Source organism: Xenopus tropicalis, chromosome 7 (assembly GCF_000004195.4).
Source record: "Xenopus tropicalis strain Nigerian chromosome 7, UCB_Xtro_10.0, whole genome shotgun sequence".
Lineage (NCBI taxonomy): Eukaryota > Metazoa > Chordata > Amphibia > Anura > Pipidae > Xenopus > Xenopus tropicalis.
Genome location: NC_030683.2, coordinates 88,658,333 through 88,678,117, shown reverse-complemented (window position 1 = coordinate 88,678,117; position 19,785 = coordinate 88,658,333). Strand labels below are relative to the sequence as shown.

Below are 19,785 nucleotides of genomic sequence, written 5' to 3'. Positions count from 1 at the left end.
GTACATACAGGTATATAAACCCTTTTAAAACAAACAAGAATATATAAAGTCACTTTGGAATGCTCTTGCCATATTAAAAGTTCCATAAAGGTAATAAAACAATGAGATGACCAATATCCTTATATTTTCAACAGGGGGTATTTTTTTTTTCTTATAAAACATGTTTCAGCATATGCAAGGCTCTTGTGTGTTTTACACACATACAACTTATTTCAAATGTATTTATTTTCAAAGTTGATCACATTTCAGATATTGTATTGTAATATTGTTCTTCTTCTTGTACCTTCACTCAGGGCAAAAGGAGAGAAATTGTATCCAATGCTTTTTTAAAAACTGCAGGCAGTGATCTAAATTTGGATTCTATCGGGATATATTATTCTATTCTGTAGTATCACGTTTCACATAGAAAGAGCTTGAAACTAAACAGTACAGTATTTTCATTTATGAAGGCAGGTAGGTCAGTACTGTATAGACTGCAAGTTAGCATCCTGTGGCCTTCAGAATTATGTTGTACTGCAACTCCCAGAATACTACTTACTGCTAAAGGCTGTTGGAGACTGCAAGTTGTAGCTAAATTTATATGGATGGCCACAATTAGTAATGCTTGGTTCACAGATAATGACCCTTTCGTAACATTTTTTTCTGTATTAAATCTATTAATTCTACATTACTTCAATTTCTACTTTTAACAGTGCTATGAATAGAGGGCTATATTTTAGATCATTCTACTACCACCACTGCAATACAAAACAGCAAGGCCTCAGCAGACTGGAGCATAATAATGGTTTTCCCACCACAGAAGTAGGTTTAATGCAAATGGTGAATGCTAGCCAACCACTAAAAAAATGAATATCTGCGTTCCATTGGTGACTTTTTGCTCACTCTTGTAAAGTTTCAGGCAGCTTTTATTGAAGAAGAAACATATGTACTGTTCCTAGTCACTTAAAGTTGGGTGCATTTACCATTATTTATTAAAACTGTATTTCTTATTAAACAGTTTAAGGGAAACACCTTTAAATTGACTTTAATTATGTGCCTTGTATGGTTGCTAGGATTGGTTCTAGGATGTAGGTCATTTGTCTTTATCATTATTATTACTTATTATTGCTTATCTTTCTGTTCAAGCCTTCTCACTATTCATTAATCATTAAGGCAATGGTAGGTAGGGCTGGTGTTGAAAAACTCACAGTAGAACAAAATAATTATGAAACCATCCAAAAAACTCCAATAAAAATCAATTGCAATGCTATATAATGTTTTTTTTTATCTGTTACCATGTTCATGAGGAAGATTATATTATGCATTAGTGGGTTTATACACTGTTACAATGAATAAAAAGACAAAATGCTGAAGGATTTTTCTCTGAGCAGAGAGCTGGGATGAGACTGAGTGGCTGACTTTGTATTTCAGCACCAGACTGAACCAATTCACTGATTCATACTGAATTAATTCAGTTTAAGGCTGCTAAATGATGTGACCCACAGGAAAGCTGCAAGTGGTTGCGTGCCATGTACAGCACCAAATTGATACATATAACCCATTCATTTTTGCCTTCCCCAGAGGGTGGGGTCAAACGCAGCTGAGATTATAGTTGACCTGAGTTTATTATAGTGCTGATCTGTATGATAATGTTCCCTGTAGGGCCTCTCACTGGCAGCTCAGCCATATGTGACATCTCTGGAGCTTAATTCTTGGGCTTGTAATAACAGATCTCCGGCACGAATGGGATTCCCACAGGGTGGATAGGTTAAATTATACATGTAAAGCAGTAATGAGACTTAAAAGGCCATTGACAGAGGCCCTGCTGTCTGACACGGGAACTGGCAGCTCTGAGGCTGGGAGGAAAAGGGTTAATAATAGCATTGTTCCCTGGCTGATCTGCCAGCAGCATCGCTTGGATACCCAGGAAAGGCATTGCTTTTATCCCGCCAAATATGTTAATACATCTGCTCAGTCTGCAAGGATGAGGTTACTGACTTCTCTCTGCATCATCCCAGGGGACTGATCCCTTTCAACTCCCCCCAAGCCACAGCACTGAAGAAAGAAAATTCTCTGAATGCTCATAGACATCAGGATAGTGAAATTAATTGAATTGACTTGCATCTTTTAATGTATGGCTCAGCAATTTATGGGAAGAAGCTCCCTCAGAGAATGCTAGGCAGGAATGATAGACAGATAGATGATGATAAGATAGATAGATTTGAATAGTCTGTGACATTTTTTAAACTAGAACCTAAATGTATATATCTGCTTACAGATATCTCTGGATGCACATGAATATGAGCATTGCCTAAACTGACGCAATACCCTCTTATTTAGAAGAGGCCATCAACTTGTGTATCTAGGTTGTCCAGCTCTTGTTATAAGGTGCTCATTTGGATTAAATGACATGGCACTTCATATGCAAGTGGCTATTGTCACAGTCCTTAGTGTGAAACTTTGACCCCCGCCGATTAGTTGTTCCTTGGTTTCACTGTGCAATACACAATTCAAAGGCTACATTGTCAGCCAGTTTCACTCAAGACCCCAGTCACTCTTGTGCCCCTTCACACTATCAGCAGATCCCAAGCAAATTTCCCACCCCAGGTGCTCAATGATAAAAGGATCCCTATTGACAGTAGACTAGAGATGTGAGATAACCGTCAACACGCAGATAATTGGTTACTCACCCAGTAGTTTTGGTTGCACTAGTTTGTTGGTAATTATCAGAGTAAATGCATATTGCTATGAATTGTGTTGTAGTTGTGCTGTCTGTAAGGGCAGGGGCACCCAGGGAAATTAGGCTTATCTTCCGGAAATGCCTTCTAACCAGCAATAAAGCGAGTCGCCGGTGGAAAGGCACACGTGGCACTTCGTTTTTCAAAGTTTTGAATAGTTTCCTGCAGAAAACTTTTCCTCACAAGGCAACTTTGGGCAACTTCATAAGAGACATGTTTTTCTACTAGCGATTTACATTCTTGCCAGTAGTTTATTGGAGTTGTGGTACGCTGTTTGGGCCTCTGTGTACTTGATATGTCTGGGCCTATTTTAAATCCCAGTCCAAGGTAACATAGACTAGCGTTGACAGGATGATATGGCTCAGAAATGCTGAAGCAAATGTTCCAGAGAAGTGTCTGTCTGTCGTTGTCTGTGCTTGGCTAATGTAGTGACAAGTGATTTCAGACATTTTGACTGCTAAGAATTTTGCTTGGCCACCAGAATGGTCAAAAACTGCATAAAAATCACTTTGGTCTAAACTGATAATTATATATTATGTACTTCTTTCTTGCACCCAAATGTACACCACATGATTTTGCATTTTCAAGGGGCTTGAGGAGAACAAATAACAGCATGCAGGGCATATTATAATGTGTAGCAATTTGTAGATATTTCTACTATAAATGTCAGGGATTTCCAGCCTGCATCCCTCCAGCTGCTATTGGACTGTGCTGAGCTGTGTTAGGAGATATAATAAAACAAAAGCTGAAGGGCTATAGCTATGGTATTACTGATTTATGTAAAGTTAACAACAATTTAGTACATTATTTTCCATTGCAAAATGAGCAGACTTTGTTAAAGGCATATCCCATAAAATGCTTGAATCAGTAAATCCCTTCCAGACCTTGTCTGTGTAACCCGCTTCCATCCTTGGCAAGCATATGAGTTTCACCCTATCCCTGAAGCATTGTGATGCATCCTGTCACTAACTAGCATACAATAGCAACAGTTGCAGTCAGTTAGAGAGTGAGAGCATAAAAATGAATCACTGGACTTCTAAAGTATATTGCTAGAAAAGTTTGGCAAATCTCAGTCATTTTTTTCAGTTGTGTATTCAAACTTTTTTTTTTACAATAAACATCAAAAGGTTGCATTTCTCTAACCGTTGACTGAGATACATGACTATGTCTGACATAGAAGTGATGAGAAGAGAAAGCCACATAGTAAGAGTAAATACAAAGTAGTGTTTTATGTGACTGCTAAGCAATGCACTCCACTGTGTTCCAACAGTTTATACCACATGGCGTGTATTCATTGGACCTATTTATCTCTGTGGAACTTTACCCAGAGTGACAAAGATGAATGCAGAACATGGAGAATATCTGTATTGCTCAGGGGTAACATACATTAAAATAACCCTAATTAGGGTGGCATAGCCATAAGCTCCAAGTAAAGCTGGGCATACACGTTAAGACCTGCTTATTTTGCAATGCCAACAAATGAGCATATGTTTTCTGAATTTGGCGCCAACTGCATTCTGGGTTAATTTGGGCTGATCTGATAGTTTGGCACCTGGGCCAACAGTTCATAACAGATCATAACTGTTGTAAGAAGAAGCCACATCAAAGAGCTGCCCCCTTCCAACTGGATTTTTAAACCTGCCCCATAGATATCTGGACAATTTTTGGACAGATATTCAGTGGGCCCCTACACCAGCAGACCCATAGACCCAGATGCTGATATCTGAAGCTTAGTTGTTGCATTTACCATTTTAGCAGTTGATCTGTCATTCACTGAAACACACTGCACTTCAGAATGAACTACAAGGGACTGTGTAGCATGATTCTCTTATTTGGATGGACTTCTTATTCCAACTGCTAGAACACATGTTCAATAAAACAGAGTCAGTTTAATCCTGCAGTGCCTCAATATGTCATATTTAAGTAAATAAAGTCTAATCTGGGACAATCTGTATCTATCAGTAGGTCTCTCTGGAAAGCTGTAGTTTAAGCACCACTCAGACCTTGGAAATGCCTAAGTGGTAGGAGGTGTGTGGAGACAGCCTGTGGTGGAGAGAAGGTCAGCTGTGAATTATGTGAGAGTGTGTGTTTTATTAGGCAGACACCAGCTGTTAGTCCCACAGGAGAGTGCCTCATGTCTGGGGAGGGATTCGGTTACAAACACGGGATGTATAGCGTTTCAAAGGCTGACTGTGCTTTCCTTCAGACGGATCTCACAGTACAAATATGGGAAAAGCTTTATACAGAATGAAGGAGGGGTAAGGTTACTAGAAGATCCGAAATATGCAACCCATTAACCTTTGGGGAATGAAAGCTGCATATTCAGGTGTGGATCCCATGACTGAAGGGAGTGTGGCATTTGAGTGGTTATGCAGAGGTCGAGAGAAGAGCAGACATAGTGTTTTAAAGACTTGTGCATGGGGTGGTGCAGTATAATTTATGGTTCAAGGAAGGACCCTGGGCTGTCATTAAGCTGTCAATTTCTAAGCCACTTTATGTAGTCCAAAAGGCGCCCTCTAGGGGTAGAAGCTTGGTTTGCACACAGCCACTCTAATTGACACTAGGCTTAATCACTTTTTACAGAAGGAGATTTAATTAGGACTTCAATGGGGGGGTTATTACAGGGTTGATGCCTGTTTGAAGATGAGTTAAGCAAATGACAGTCTATCTGGAACTTAATATGAGCTTAAATCATCCATATAATGCAAAATATATTCACCTGTATCCTATAAGTCCTACAGCTACTGACACCCACCTACAACCAGACAATTGTAAGGGAAGGAACAGCTAGAAAGCAGCAGGTTGGAGAGTGGATGTGGTGTAAATAAATGCTGTGGATGTGCTAGTAATGATGAGAGAGGCAGATCGCATTCCATTTAGCAGCAGATAATGCTAATCAGTGTAGGTGTTTCGCCCCCTCCCCTTATCTTCCCACACACAGTGGAATCTTCACACTTGGCTCAGCTTCAAGTGCAGCCACTGAGTCATAATGTGCGCCAAAGCAATGGCTTTCCCTCAATGCTTCCCTGCACGGTAAAATAAAACGGGATTCTTCTCTTTATGGCGGTGCCTTTGTCAGGGTGTGCAATGAATTAGCAGCACAGGGCCGGTAAGAGTGTATGTGCGGGGAGGGCACCTTAACCCCCCCCCCAGCTCAGTTCCCAGGCAACTCAATAGGATCCCAACCTTCCTCGGGAGCCCGCTGCATAATAGATTAGATCTTTTATACCTTTTCATTATCTACTGCCACAAAGGGGCTTCTTTCTCCCGCCAATCCCCACTCTTCCTTCTTAAGGAAGGACAGTGACTTTTCGGCACGAATTTGGAGGGAAATCTGGCATTAATTAATGATTATGGATTTGTCATATAAAAATGCAATAATGTAATGCAATGGAATGTAACAGGGCACCCTGCAGTCATCAAATATGCCATAAAGGAATGTTATCAGCCTTTGCCATTTAGACACGGTACTGGCATTCCTAGGCTTTTATAATGGTTCCCATGGGCAGATTGGGTTCCCCATACAATGCGCTAAGATTAGCTTGGCATTCCGCTCCCCTATGCTGTCGGGTCTCCTATTGTGCCAATATTATAGTCACTTGTGTGTCACGTGTCTTTGGTATGTGCTAAGCATGTACTATAACTGCGGTAGGTAGTGGGGGCTCTATAAACACATATCCCAGAAAGTACTACAGCCTTGGAAAAAGTAAGCTTTACACTCCATGCAGCAACAATGCTGATGGTACAGAACCACCTGGATAATGTATCATGCCGTCCACACTTCTCCACCCCACACAGGGTTTTTTCTGCATGAATTACTGACACTAGGATTTATTGTCTGGGGGTTATTATATAAAACTGATTAATCGCAGCAAAGGATTATATACCTTTTTATGGTATTCACCGTTATAGCACTCATAGCGCCACTTACTACCAATGGTGAACTCATTCAATCTAATATTTAATCAAAACACCACACAACTGTATTCAAATGAAAAGAGTTTATTCAATAAAACTCCTGCATGTTCGGAAAGTTTTTGACACAAAAACCAACACAATAAACTTTGGCATACACATTTTTGTACGCAATTGTACAAAACTAAAAAACATCTCAGAAAAAAGAGCTTTGTTACAAAAATGGGTCATCTATACAAGTTTGTTTTATTTATTAAACAATAAAAAAGTGAAATCCCCAAATTTGGAAATAAATAGCATTTTGTGCAGATTGTCTTTAAGGCAGGGTCCCATACAACGGAACCAATATATACACAGTCTGATGGCTGTTCGCGTTATCACCATGGTCTCCACACGGACTCAGCGCTGTCCGCCCCGGTGCTGCCCCCTAGGGGACTGACAGCTTGTGCCATGTGAGGCATCTTGTGGCCGAAGGTGGTGAGTCCCTGCACTGGAGATTGACTCTGGGGACCGCCAGGCGATGTCACGTTGGTGTTGGCATATAGAGGGATAACAGGTCCGGGGCTGGTGGTATAAGCTGGGTTGGGAATAAGGAAAGCAAACTGCCCGTCGGTGGCTGGCACCAGCTGGAATCCTCCCTGGAATACTTTGGGAGAGATGGCCTCTGCTGGGTTCACCTTGCAAGGCATGGGCACAGGGGCAGGGGTGCTGGAAGGAAGCTGTACGTGCAGTGGTTGCTGGCTGGAGGGGGGTTGCTGGTAATTCATGGCTACTATCTGTCCCAGGCAGCTTGAGAGGTGACCGAGAAGCCTGGTCCTCACTTCAGTATTGACGCCCTCACAGGTGGAGAGGAATCGGGTGACTTCGTTCATGCACTCGTTAAATCCGGCTCTGTACTTCCCTAGTACTGAGGGATCGGCTGTAAGAGCGGCTGTAAGGGAAAAGGAAAATGGAGTTAATGCACTGGTCACATTGGTATATCATTGGCACTAACTCAAGCGGTCTGGGGCCCGTTATGACGTGGACATACAACCCGATTCCCTCTAGGGTGATCCCTCTAGCTTTTCTAATACCCTCAAGTAATACCCTCAGTAAAGTGTAACAGCAATGGGAATAGCGCAGCCCAAGCATCCAACCCACTCCTAACAGTCTGCCTTGGACTCATCATCAGAATACGGCGCGATGTATTTACCTGTCATTTGCACTCGCTGCAGGTTCCGAAGGTGCTTGACTGTCATTTCCAGGATATCGGCCTTTTCCAGTTTAGAATGTCTGGAGCTCTGCGGAGAAATACAAGGAGTCATGAATATCTATGCACTGAAGAGTAGGCATCATTGGCACACTGGCATGAAGGGGCTATAGAACAAGGGTCATTTTCACTTGGGCAAAAAGGGGCTAAATAATATATATATCTGGTTAAGTAATTGCTTTTGGTTGTGATGGGATTTTGGCATAGACTTGTAGCTCAAAACCTGCTTGGGTAAAGCATGCTGTAGGTGCCCAGATGTTCAATGTACTAGTGAGAGGAACCAGAGGTACCCAGAGTATCAGGGATGGGGTATATGATCCAGAGAGGAACTTACATCTTTTTTCAGCGCATCCAGAATGAGGGTCTTTAGCTGGCCCAGGCTCTCATTGATCCGCGCTCTCCTGCGCTTCTCCATGATGGGTTTGGATGACTGTAAAACAGAGAGGAGAGACAGGTGAGCGCCTTACTAACTTGCCATCAGTCTTGCATATTCCGGCCGGGTGGGCAACTTCAGTATCAAAAAGTCACCATACATTGACATTTACCTTTCTATGCTCACTGGCACTCTTGGGTTTATCCGGAGTCTGTGCTGAGCTCGCCGGTGCCCCTGCAATTGGGGATGCGGTAGGCTTCTCCATGCTGTCGGCAGGCATGTTCAGTTCCCGGGCACTGGTGCAGTCAGGAGGGGATGTTGTATCCTAATAGGGGGTAGTGCTGCGGATGTGCTGCTAACAGCAGTGCAGAGGCGTGTGCTGTGCGTCAGGCTTGGCTGGATTCTGTGCCCACAGCCTGGATTCTATCTCACTCTAATCTCCCAGCCTGCGGGCTCTGCCTCTATTTATACCCCGCGCTGCTGCTCCCCATTCGTGTGAAACCTTCGCTGCATTCTTTCCCACACTCTCATCAGCCAATAGCTAGCACAGGCTCGCCCACTGCGCCTTCCTATTGGCTAACCGGCACCCTCCCTAATATTGCAACCTCCACTCACCCCCTCCTCTCACTCCAACCCCCACTAGCAGACTGCCAGTCACGCGTTTGGCCCATAGCAGGCGCCGGGGATCGGGCAGGGAGTGAAGCACACGGTGCCGAGCAATGCTCAGGATTCTGGAACATATTATAGCTTGCATTCTACGGGCGTGCACATAGCAGGGGAACTGCCTGGCACATGTAGGAGTCCCGTTAGGAAACCCACCAGACCACTCACTTATCCTGTTACTCATCCAAAGATTACGTAGATCATGATATTTATTCCACAGCAAGTATTAGGGCTGAAATAATTAAAAGTTTGATAAGACATCTGAACAGACCAGTGTGGTTATGCGATGTTTTACTACAGATTAGTTGCTAGGTTGTAAGCTCTTGTGACCACCTTATGTGGTGCTACCGTACACACATTTTGAACCCGCCCTCCAGATTTTGTTGCACGCAATTCCTGCTCCTTTCCCCACAGAATGTAACCATCTGTAGGTTTTATATGTGGTAAGCTAGTAAGGTACATGTCATCTTTCTTCTCCTTAACCAGTCTTTTATTTAATTAATGAATGCACGGGCAATCAGCCCTTAATTTAATTGTTTGCCTTTGATGCATAAAATACATTGAACACAAAGTAATATATTTACTGTACATTGATACATACATTGACACTTTGTAATGGTCTTTTAACTCTCCACTGGTACAAATCGTCCCAGCTTCCTATTTAAGAATTCTAGGAAGTGTTTAAACCTTACAAACATTATTATAGAGGTGCAGCTTATCAATGCTGTGTAGCTCAACGTTACCTTTACTAAATAAAAAGGTTCCCAAGACAATGCATTATACATATTTTGAAATGCTCATTATGTAAAACCACGAGTTCAAAGCGTGCTTGTCCAACTGTGCTGCAATGTTACTTTTGGCTCAGAAATGTGTTTTGAAATTGAGAAGAAATTGCAGCTGAGAGTTAACTGGATCTGAGTATTGATGTTCAAACCAAGGCTTCAGATTGGTATTTACTGTAAACAGGCAACCGTTTCTTTATGCTGTCCTACAATTCAATTTGGAAAAAACAGAAGTAAATATTTTCTACATGAAAAAAAGAAAACAGTTCATCAGCCCTCTGTCCTGGGAACCCTTTGAATGTATTGATTTGTTCTGTGCGAATTCAGATTTGATATTTACTGTCCCATTACCTGGCACCAAGCACAGTCCCAGAAGGAATGGTGTGTTATCACCACCCGCTTTCATGAATAACTACTTCCCAAAAGCAGAGGGGAAAACCCAGAAAATATGAATATGGTATATGTCTTAAATGGGTTTGGATTTGCAATCACCAGTTTTCATCCAGGGGTCCTGCAGAAACCTGCTGCTCCTGTCTGCTCTTGTTAATGAATGTAATGATTTCCCCCCACTGTGGAATACAAATAAATGCTAGGGGGTAGCCAGTGGTGCTATGTGTATATAGGCAGCAGGAGTAAGTGCTAAACTTAACACATTACTGCCAACGTGGTAAGCAGTGCTATTAAAACGATAATGATTTCTCCCGAATAGCAGGTATTCTCAGGGATCAGCGGAGATCAGTTACTAACATAAGTACAAAATTGTTCCAGTGCAGTAACCCATAGCAACCTAAGAATTAGCTTTAGTCATTCGTGTGTGCAAAGTAGTGCAATACCCATCAATTACAACCATAAACGCCATTAGTTTTTTAGTTTGTACGTGTAACCCAAAATGCCCTGTGTACCATAACCTTAGGACTTTCGATAAATAAAGTCTGATTGAGTGCTACGTTTTACTGTTCTGTGATGTGGCATTAACGTTAGCAGGGGTGGGCTCGGTATCAGCTCGGCCTGTGAGAGTTACCAATGCTACAGGCATCGGCTCTGTGCCATAAATCGGCTCTGTGCCATAAATCAATAGCGCACAGCAAACGCTACGCTAAGGTGGCCTATGCGAGATTCGCTAACCATTGCGCTCGCTATATGGCCATCTCAGAAAGATGCTTAAAGCGCACTGCCCATGGGCACAAACAGTGATGCCCACAGCTCTTCAGCCAAACAATTCCCTAACCTCACTATTTATATTCTAATGAGTGCATTCCCTCGGTAAACTATGAGCCGCCGTTATCTGACTGAGGATGGCCTGTATGTAATGCCGGTATGGGCTGAGGTCCGAGGCCTGAGAAGCGCCAGTATAGAGGCATTTCCCACAGTGCGCGGCTGGGACACACACAGCAATCCCACTGCATAGGCAGCCGGCCGGCACGCGAAGAGACTGGCATTCAGGCAACCAATAAGCTGCAGCCAATGGCCGTGCCGCCCTCTCATTGGCTGAGTGTGGGCGGCCTGTCAATCAAAGGCGGCTGGGGTAAATCTCTACCGCTGTGCGCGTGCCTTGGCTGGGAAGCTGCGGCTGCTGGGCGGGCGGCGCGCCTTCCCCTCCTCCCCCCTCCCCGCCTCACTCCTCCCCTCCCCCCTCCGCCTCACTTCCCGCCTCCCCCCCCCCCCCCGCTCCTGTCTGTACTTAGTATCACCCGGGAGCACGTGCCAAAGTGCTGCTGGCTTTCTGCACAGGGCTCAGGCAGCCGGCTCCCAGCCCAGCCTGGAACAGCAAAAAGCCACAAAGGAAGGGAGGGGGGGAGGAGGAGGGGGACGAGAAAAATCATAATAAAAAAGCATGGGAAAACTCCTCCTCTGCTGCTTCTGCTGCTATAATCTCACATGGTAAACAGTGCGTCCTCTGTCCAATGAGTGTAAATAGAGACGGCTACTTCACATATTTCTGCAAGTTCTTTCCTCCTCTGCCCGCGGCTGTTTTTCTTGCGCACCTTTGTAACTAGGAAATGGCGCAACTTCAAATAGGCTGAGGTCTGGGCCACGCGAAAAGCACGTCACTGTGGGGCTGGGGGCATGTGTGGGACTGTGCTGGGGCAGGGGGTAAAGGAGAGCCCAGTCTGGGGTGGGCATGTGTGGGACTGTGCTGGGGCAGGGGGTAAAGGACAGCCCAGTCTGGGGTGGGCATGCGTGGGACTGTGCTGGGGCAGGGGGTAAAGGAGAGCCCAGTCTGGGGTGGGCATGTGTGGGACTGTGCTGGGACAAGGGGTAAAGGACAGCCCAGTCTGGGGTGGGCATGCGTGGGACTGTGCTGGGGCAGGGGGTAAAGGAGAGCCCAGTCTGGGGTGGGCATGTGTGGGACTGTGCTGGGACAAGGGGTAAAGGACAGCCCAGTCTGGGGTGGGCATGCGTGGGACTGTGCTGGGGCAGGGGGTAAAGGAGAGCCCAGTCCGGGGTGGGCATGTGTGGGACTGTGCTGGGACAAGGGGTAAAGGACAGCCCAGTCTGGGGTGGGCATGTGTGGGACTGTGCTGGGGCAGGGCAGCCGGGGCAAGGGGTAAAGGAGAGCCCAGTCTGGGGTGGGACTGTGCTGGGGCAGGGCAGCCGGGGCAAGGGGTAAAGGACAGCCCAGTCTGGGGTGGGCATGCGTGGGACTGTGCTGGGGCAGGGGGTAAAGGAGAGCCCAGTCCGGGGTGGGCATGCGTGGGACTGTGCTGGGGCAGGGGGTAAAGGAGAGCCCAGTCCGGGGTGGGCATGTGTGGGACTGTGCTGGGACAAGGGGTAAAGGACAGCCCAGTCTGGGGTGGGCATGTGTGGGACTGTGCTGGGGCAGGGCAGCCGGGGCAAGGGGTAAAGGAGAGCCCAGTCTGGGGTGGGACTGTGCTGGGGCAGGGCAGCCGGGGCAAGGGGTAAAGGAGAGCCCAGTCTGGGGTGGGCATGTGTGGGACTGTGCTGGGGCAGGGCAGCCGGGGCAAGGGGTAAAGGAGAGCCCAGTCTGGGGTGGGCATGAAGGAATGTGGGGGTGCGCTGGGCCACAGCGTCCTCCAAAAGCTCTGCTGCTTCTGTCTGTAGGCAGAATGTTGGGGGCTGAAGAAGGGCAGTAAAGTAGGGGCAGCAAATCTTCCAACTGCCTAGGGTCTATTCATTGTGCCACAAATGAGCAGTTTTATTATTAATCTTCAAATCTCTTTTTTTTGGGGGGGGGGGGGATTTTGTTTTAGGGCCCATTAATAAGTTATGCCATTTGCCTTCAGTTTGACCGCCCCATGAACTTTACTGGATATGCTGAAAACATCTAAGCATTACAAAATGCATTTCTCATTACATATTAATATGATTTGCTATGTATCAATGTAAAGAAACAGCGGCAACCAAAATTGGTCTCAAGATTCTGAGGTCTGTGTATGGATTAGATCAGGGATCCCCAACCTTTTATACCCTTGAGCCACGTTTAAATAGAGAAAGTTTTGGAGAGCAACACAAGCATGAAAAAGTTCCTGGAGGTGCAAATAAGAGCTAGAATTGGCTACTTAATAGCCCCTATGTGTACTGGCAGCCTACAGAAGGCTCTGTTTGGCATTATACTTGGTTTTTATGCAACCAAAACTTGCCCACAAGCTAGAAATTAAAAAATGGGCACCTGCTTTGAGTCCACTGGGAGCAACATCCAAGGGGTTGGGGAGCAACATGTTGTTCACGAGCCACTGGTTGGGGATCACTGGATTAGATAGTCACCATTATAACATATTATTCTAGATACCAAAACCATTCTACAGTATCTCCTATGATTGAAGGAATGTGGGCATGGTTACCCAGCTTGCATTATTTTATGCGACTTTCTGTTTCCAGTTGGCAGATGGTACTGACTTGGGCCCTATTACCTTCTACAGCCACCTTCAACTTAAGTAATGAAAACTTCATCTGTTAGATAGACCAGATAATTATAACGGCCCACTATGATCTTTTACTGAACAGTTAAGTCTCTACAGACCTACAGGTCTTTCGGGGGATTTCAAAAGTTCTGTTTCTGCAAAACATTAATCTAAAAAGGCCTAGGGATATCTTGGGCATGCAAATAACCATAAAAACCTCATGGAGGGCTTATTCAGCCTGCAGGCCTGTAATGGGACAGCCCTGTTCTAAATGAATGAGTTTACTGTGTGTTACAGAGATTAAGATTGAAACGTAGATTTTGTGTTTTATCAGGTTTTTGTTTCAGAAACTTGTGACAAAGAAACCAACGTGTTTATGATGTACAGACCTTGTATGTAGTCACATGGATAAACCTTCTACAATGTAACATATTGGGCCTGATTCACTAAAGGGCGATAAAACGTGCGCTATTCTTATTGTGCGCTAAAATTTTTACCGCCGCTTAATTTTGGCGATTTTTCGCACGATTCACTATAAGCATACTCGCGTTTTTTACGCGCGATATTGCAAGCGTTATTTAACTCGCGAAAGACTATTTCAATGCGGTATTTGCCTGTACATGCGCTAAATTACGCGAATAATCGCCGAATATGAATGGTAGCATAGAAATAGTGTATAAAAATTGTCGAAGCATATAAATGGTGTATATAAATATTAGCCACATATAAATAGTAGATGCTTATAAATAGTAGCCACTAGTGATGAGCAAATGTGTTCTGGTTTCTTTAGTGAAAAATTAGCAAATCTTTCGAAAGATCCCCGAAACGGCAAAAATGTTGTGCGGGCAAAAAAATTGTTGCCCGTGACTATTATTTTTTGACACTTGTATCAATTTTTGGATGTGCGGTGAATTTTTGCGTGGCAAATTTTTTCATGCGTTTTGCCATTGGCGGATTGTTTTGCGAAACGCATGAAAAAATCCGCCGCGAAAAAATTCAACGCACGTCCAAAAATTCGCTGCGAATCCATGCCTGGCGGAACATTTCATCACTTGTAGCCAAATAGAAATAGTTGCGCAAATGAACGCACGCCATGTTAGCCATACACGCCAATACTTGCGGAAAATTACTGTATTAAAAATGAACATTTCGCTGCAAACTGGCGGCTGCGTCACTCTGGGGGAAACACAGACTTGAATAAATAACACTGTAAGTCCATATTTTATTGCAAAAAATCATTTACTGTACTTTTGTATAATTTTTCGCCTGCCTGTAGTAGGTGTTAATTTTCGTATAGCCGAATGCGATATTTAGCGCGCAAAAGTTATAGTGAATCATGCGATCGTATTCTTTTCAGCTCGGAAATTAACGCAAAACGGTAAAACTAATGCGAGAAATACCCCATGCGAAAATGGCGATTTTTCGCACGCGATAATACTATGGTGAATCGCGCGCAAGTTATTTTGCGTTTTTTAACGCGAAAAAGCGTGCGATAATTTTTATCGCCCTTTAGTGAATCAGGCCCATTATCTGTTAAAATGTTCCCTTTTCCTGCTAAGATTTCTGAATAGCTAATTAAGAATGATGCTGCCCTCTTGAGGCCAGATTGAGAATAAATCTCATCTCTGGGTAAAGAGGGAAAAAAATAATTATATATATATATATATACACACACACATATACAAATATATATTGAAAAAGTATAAAAGTATTGCAAGGACAGAACTGTAGCATTTTGGTGCCTCTGTTTATGTGTTGTTTTTAAAGAATTTGTTGCTGTTCTGTATGTGCACTGAAATGCTTGCTTTTACTGCTTTCATGTGTTCCAATATGTTTGTGCCCATGGGAAAGGGTATTAATCCTAAACGCAACAAAAAGTGAGCTAGACCAATTTTATTGCATTCAGCCCTGATCTCAGGCCCCCTGGGTACAAACCCACTGCGGAAATGGGAAGTAATTTAACCTATGCATTGCTTTGTGGTGGAATATGCTTACATAGCAAGCACATTTAAAAAACCTCCATGTGACTGTATCATAAGTATAGGTGTTAATAATGACTGTGGGGGCCCAAGAGGTATACGGTTCCAGTGGGCACTAACTGATTAGTAGTTTCAATATATGCTTATGATAAATGCTTTATTCCCATAGCTTAGAAGAGCCTTAGGATGATTTTGCTGTGGGACTCAGTCACTCTGGTTACACCACTATTAATAATTGCCTTAAATACATTCCATTATTTTTTAAATTCTTGTTATCCTATTATGTAACACATAGAGCCACTTTAGTAAAAGGGCAACTTCATTATAAGGAGACATATATATGGCTATTTGCAAGCCTACAGTGTTATGTTTCATGCTTTGAGGTTGTGTTTCTAAAGTATCAGCCACAAGAGGGGTTTTTGAATAACCAGAATATGGGGGCCTTTCATCTGCTATAATTTTGAAATGGCAAAGCTTTATATTTAAGGGATCTTTGTAATAAAACATTGCTATTTGTAATGGAGATTTATTGAGGTGTGCAATTACATTTTATCCATACCTATTGTTATGGCTTCCCTGTACTTTGGGTATACTCAGTGCTGGATTTCACTATAGGGCGCCCATAGGCCGTCCCCCACCACCCCTCCCCCCGATCATGCGCATGTGCGTTCTTTTCGCTCCCATATGGAGCACTTTCGATGGGATGCGCTGAAGTTTTCTGAGTGTCCCATTCCCAGTGGTCCGTATGGGAGCAAAATGTACATGCGACCGCCCCTAAATTTATGTCACCCTGGGCCTTTGTGGCCTCACCACAAATCCGGGCCTGGGTATACTTCAGTAAGACTATTTCTTTTTAATTCCTAGCTGTATAAAATTTCTTTGAATAGCTGTTGGGCCCACCAATGAGATCTTTGCCCTGGGCCCATTAGTGCTTTAAAGTGGCTCTGGCACCAGTTGAAATTTTCAGGTAAGCACAGAATCCATACATTTATAATTCAGACCAAGACGGATTCTGTCACAGATGATTTGGCTGAAAGCTGAGCTGAACCAGAAGATTAATTTGCATATTCAAATGTGAGCAATTAAACAAAAAGAGTCACATGGAAAAACATTCTCATCTTCAGCAGCCCAGTATTTTAAAATCACATCATGGTTTGAATTTGGTTCTGCTGCGCACTTGAGATTTAGATGAAAGAGAAACCAGAATCTACAGTGCAGGAATGATGGTACTTTTGTGCCTGTGCCACAGATTCTAGGTGGTCTGGCACATAAATAGTTTGTGGCTATTTACTTCCCTGGATAGTTTAATCGCAAAGATCACACATTGTTAGAATTATATAAACAACTGTGCTTGTCTGTTTGATAGGATGCCAACTGATCATTATGCTGGGATCAAACAGTATTGCCAGGCCACAAAAGTACCTGCAGCACCAGATTCCTCAAAAATACTCAAAAAACCTTGTGATACACAGATTTATTTTTCTTGTCTTATATTGATTAATTAGCACAAGACTACAGATTCCAGAGCATTAGTCTCTTTATGGAGTGAAACCATTTTTTTTTTTGCTTACTGTATTTTTCATGGGAATGCCCTCATTTTGTTAGGTTAGGATAAGCAGTTACATATGTGGAACATTTACACTTGATTAGTTAGCCACATATGCATAAAACTTTTATAAAAAAAATTAATTATGATATGTGCCTTCATTATATGAAGCACTCAAGCAAAACTGTTTTTCATATTTGTTTTAAGACCCAAGGATCGATAGGTGATAAGTTGCAGAAGTGCATTTGCCTTTATCAGCCAATGGTATCTTTGCATTCATTATATATCTGGTAGTACCTTGATCAAAACTAATGGCTGATTGATTTCTATGAGCAACTGCACTTGTGCAATGTATCTCCTATGTTCTTAAATGAGCTGTGTGGTGTGAACAATGACACTTATTCGCCACCAGGTGGCAACAGAATCACCTTGGATACCAAGAGACATTCTTTATTAGTAGGAAAAATTCCATCCTTGCTCATCAGTTATATCAGGGGCACTGCTGCCATGAGGTGAGGTGAGAAACACAGGCAGCAGAACCCAGCAAACTGCCAGGTGCAGCATAAAGCTGCCATATTCAATATTTTATTAAGGATTTTCTTATTAGCGCACTAATTAATTATTTTTACTATTTATATGAGCTACTACTGACTATTTATTGGGCCTTACAGCAAGATCATTAGGCCACTAAACTTATGCAATTTTTGTAACTTTTGTAACTTAAGTCACTTTCAGAGATAGTTATGTAACTTGGTAATCAAGCAATGAAAAGGCAGTATGTGATGGAGCAGGTAGATGGGAAGGGTTTAAACATAGGCCAAACTCCACCAATGAATTTACTGTTAATTAGCAAATGAATGAAAGAAACCTTTTATGTGAACCATGTATTATAGACTAACATTAGTTGTTTATATTGGGATCTATTTATTGAATTATTTGAGTGTCTCCTACATAAACTTTTTAGCAGTGAAATGACGGTTTATTGGACCCCACAGCAAGATCATCCAACAATTTCAATCTTTTGACCTGGCCCAACCTACTTAACTACTAGTTTATTACTGGTGTAGTAAACACCAGGGACATGGCCAAAAATTTTGGTACTTGAGGGCCACAGGTCTAGACTGGAATTTGAAATAGGCCCTGGAATTTTAAGTACACAAAGGCTCAAACAGCCTCTAACCAGCCCACTAAATAGTGGCTGACTATGGCATCTTACAGCAGCCCCTCTGGCATTTGCCAGAATCCACCAATTACCAGTCATGGCTCGGGGGCCCCATATAAATAACTTGTACAGGGCCCCAAAGTTTCTGATGGCAGCCCTGCCAATGAATGCACCATGTAAGAGGCAGCATGCATGCATGCAGTTCCAATAGGTACGCCCCCAAAATGTTGTGTGTTTGATGCAATAAACACGAGGGGCTTGTCCCCCACTTGCTTCACCTTGTGTGCCGGTACTTACTTTCTACTGTGTTGGGGGAGTGCCGTCTCCCCAGGGACCGTGCACCAGGAGGAACCGCTAATCAGAGGACAGGGAGTGCACATGTTCATTTCCTATTCGACAGTACAACAGCTCTGCACATTAGAGGATGTAAATTGAACTGTATTTATCATTCCATGTTTTGGAATTGGAACTGTATTTATCATTACATGTATTCTGTGATGCACATAATTGCCATTGTATTTATCTAGCCACCCCAACACACAAAAACCACCCTCCGTTTATTGCACTGGTCAGTGACCAAGTACAGTCTTGCACCCTCTAGCATTAATAAATGCCCCTATAGAATAAAAAATCTAAGGGTAAGGCCCCACAAGGTGGATTTTTAGCCTACGTATAAATGTAGGCTGACAGTCTGCCTGCAAGGTTGAAAAATCTTCTAATTGTGCCTGCACCCAGAAGAACTAAATCCACCCAGGTTCTGGCACACTTAGCCGGTATCCACTAACAAATATTAAGGCTCATGCCACACGTGGCGTAGGGCTGATTTTTTCGGCAAGCGGAAAAACGCTTGCCGAAAATTCAGCCCTACGCCTGCTACTTGTGCCTGCACCCGAATGAATGGAATACGCTCGGGTGCAGGCACATGTAGCCGAGACTTTGCATTCTCTCGCGTTTTCATGCGTATATCGGCTACATGTGCCTGCACCCGAGCGTATTCCATTCATTCGGGTGCAGGCACAAGTAGCAGGCGTAGGGCTGAATTTTCGCCAAGCGTTTTTCCGCTTGCCGAAAAAATCAGCCCTACGCCACGTGTGGCATCAGCCTAAGAGTTTGATCAGATATTAGCTGAGTGTGTCTACACCTGGACAGATTTTCTTGGTTTCTGGATTTTTACTGATTGTTAGCCTAATGGCAGAGAAGCAGATTTGCAAACATACTTGTTTATGTGCAGTTGCCGGTTGCAACCAATCAGGTCTTTGTTTTCACTTTCCAACTAAAGGTGCCCCACACGTGGCGATCTGCGATCTTTTGGTCGCACGAAAGATCGTCAGACCCGCCACTAACCTTCAGGGCTGAAACGGCAGATAAGGAGGTAGAAACAATAGGATTTCTACCTCCTTCTGCCGATTCAGCCCTGACGGCAGATTTTGCTCAGACGCCTTCTACAGTATATCCCCCGATCAAAATCTGTTGACCTGGCCGATCGGCGAGTCGACCAATATCAGCAGCCTCCTGCGATACCGGTCGACTCGCCGA

The 19,785-nt window shown here is 43.6% G+C and overlaps 1 protein-coding gene across 1 annotated transcript; it reads right to left on the bottom strand.

Moving 5' to 3' along the window:
• Window positions 1-6,703: 6,703 nt before the first annotated feature.
• On the bottom strand, window positions 6,704-8,617 carry hes4 (hes family bHLH transcription factor 4). Its single transcript, NM_203539.1, has 4 exons — window positions 8,427-8,617; window positions 8,216-8,311; window positions 7,825-7,912; window positions 6,704-7,563 (listed from the first exon to the last, which is right to left on the bottom strand). Exons 1-4 carry the CDS (start codon window positions 8,532-8,534, stop codon window positions 7,010-7,012), a joined length of 846 nt encoding a protein of 281 aa, NP_988870.1. The 5' UTR covers window positions 8,535-8,617; the 3' UTR covers window positions 6,704-7,009.
• Between the last annotated feature and the right edge of the window lie 11,168 nt (window positions 8,618-19,785).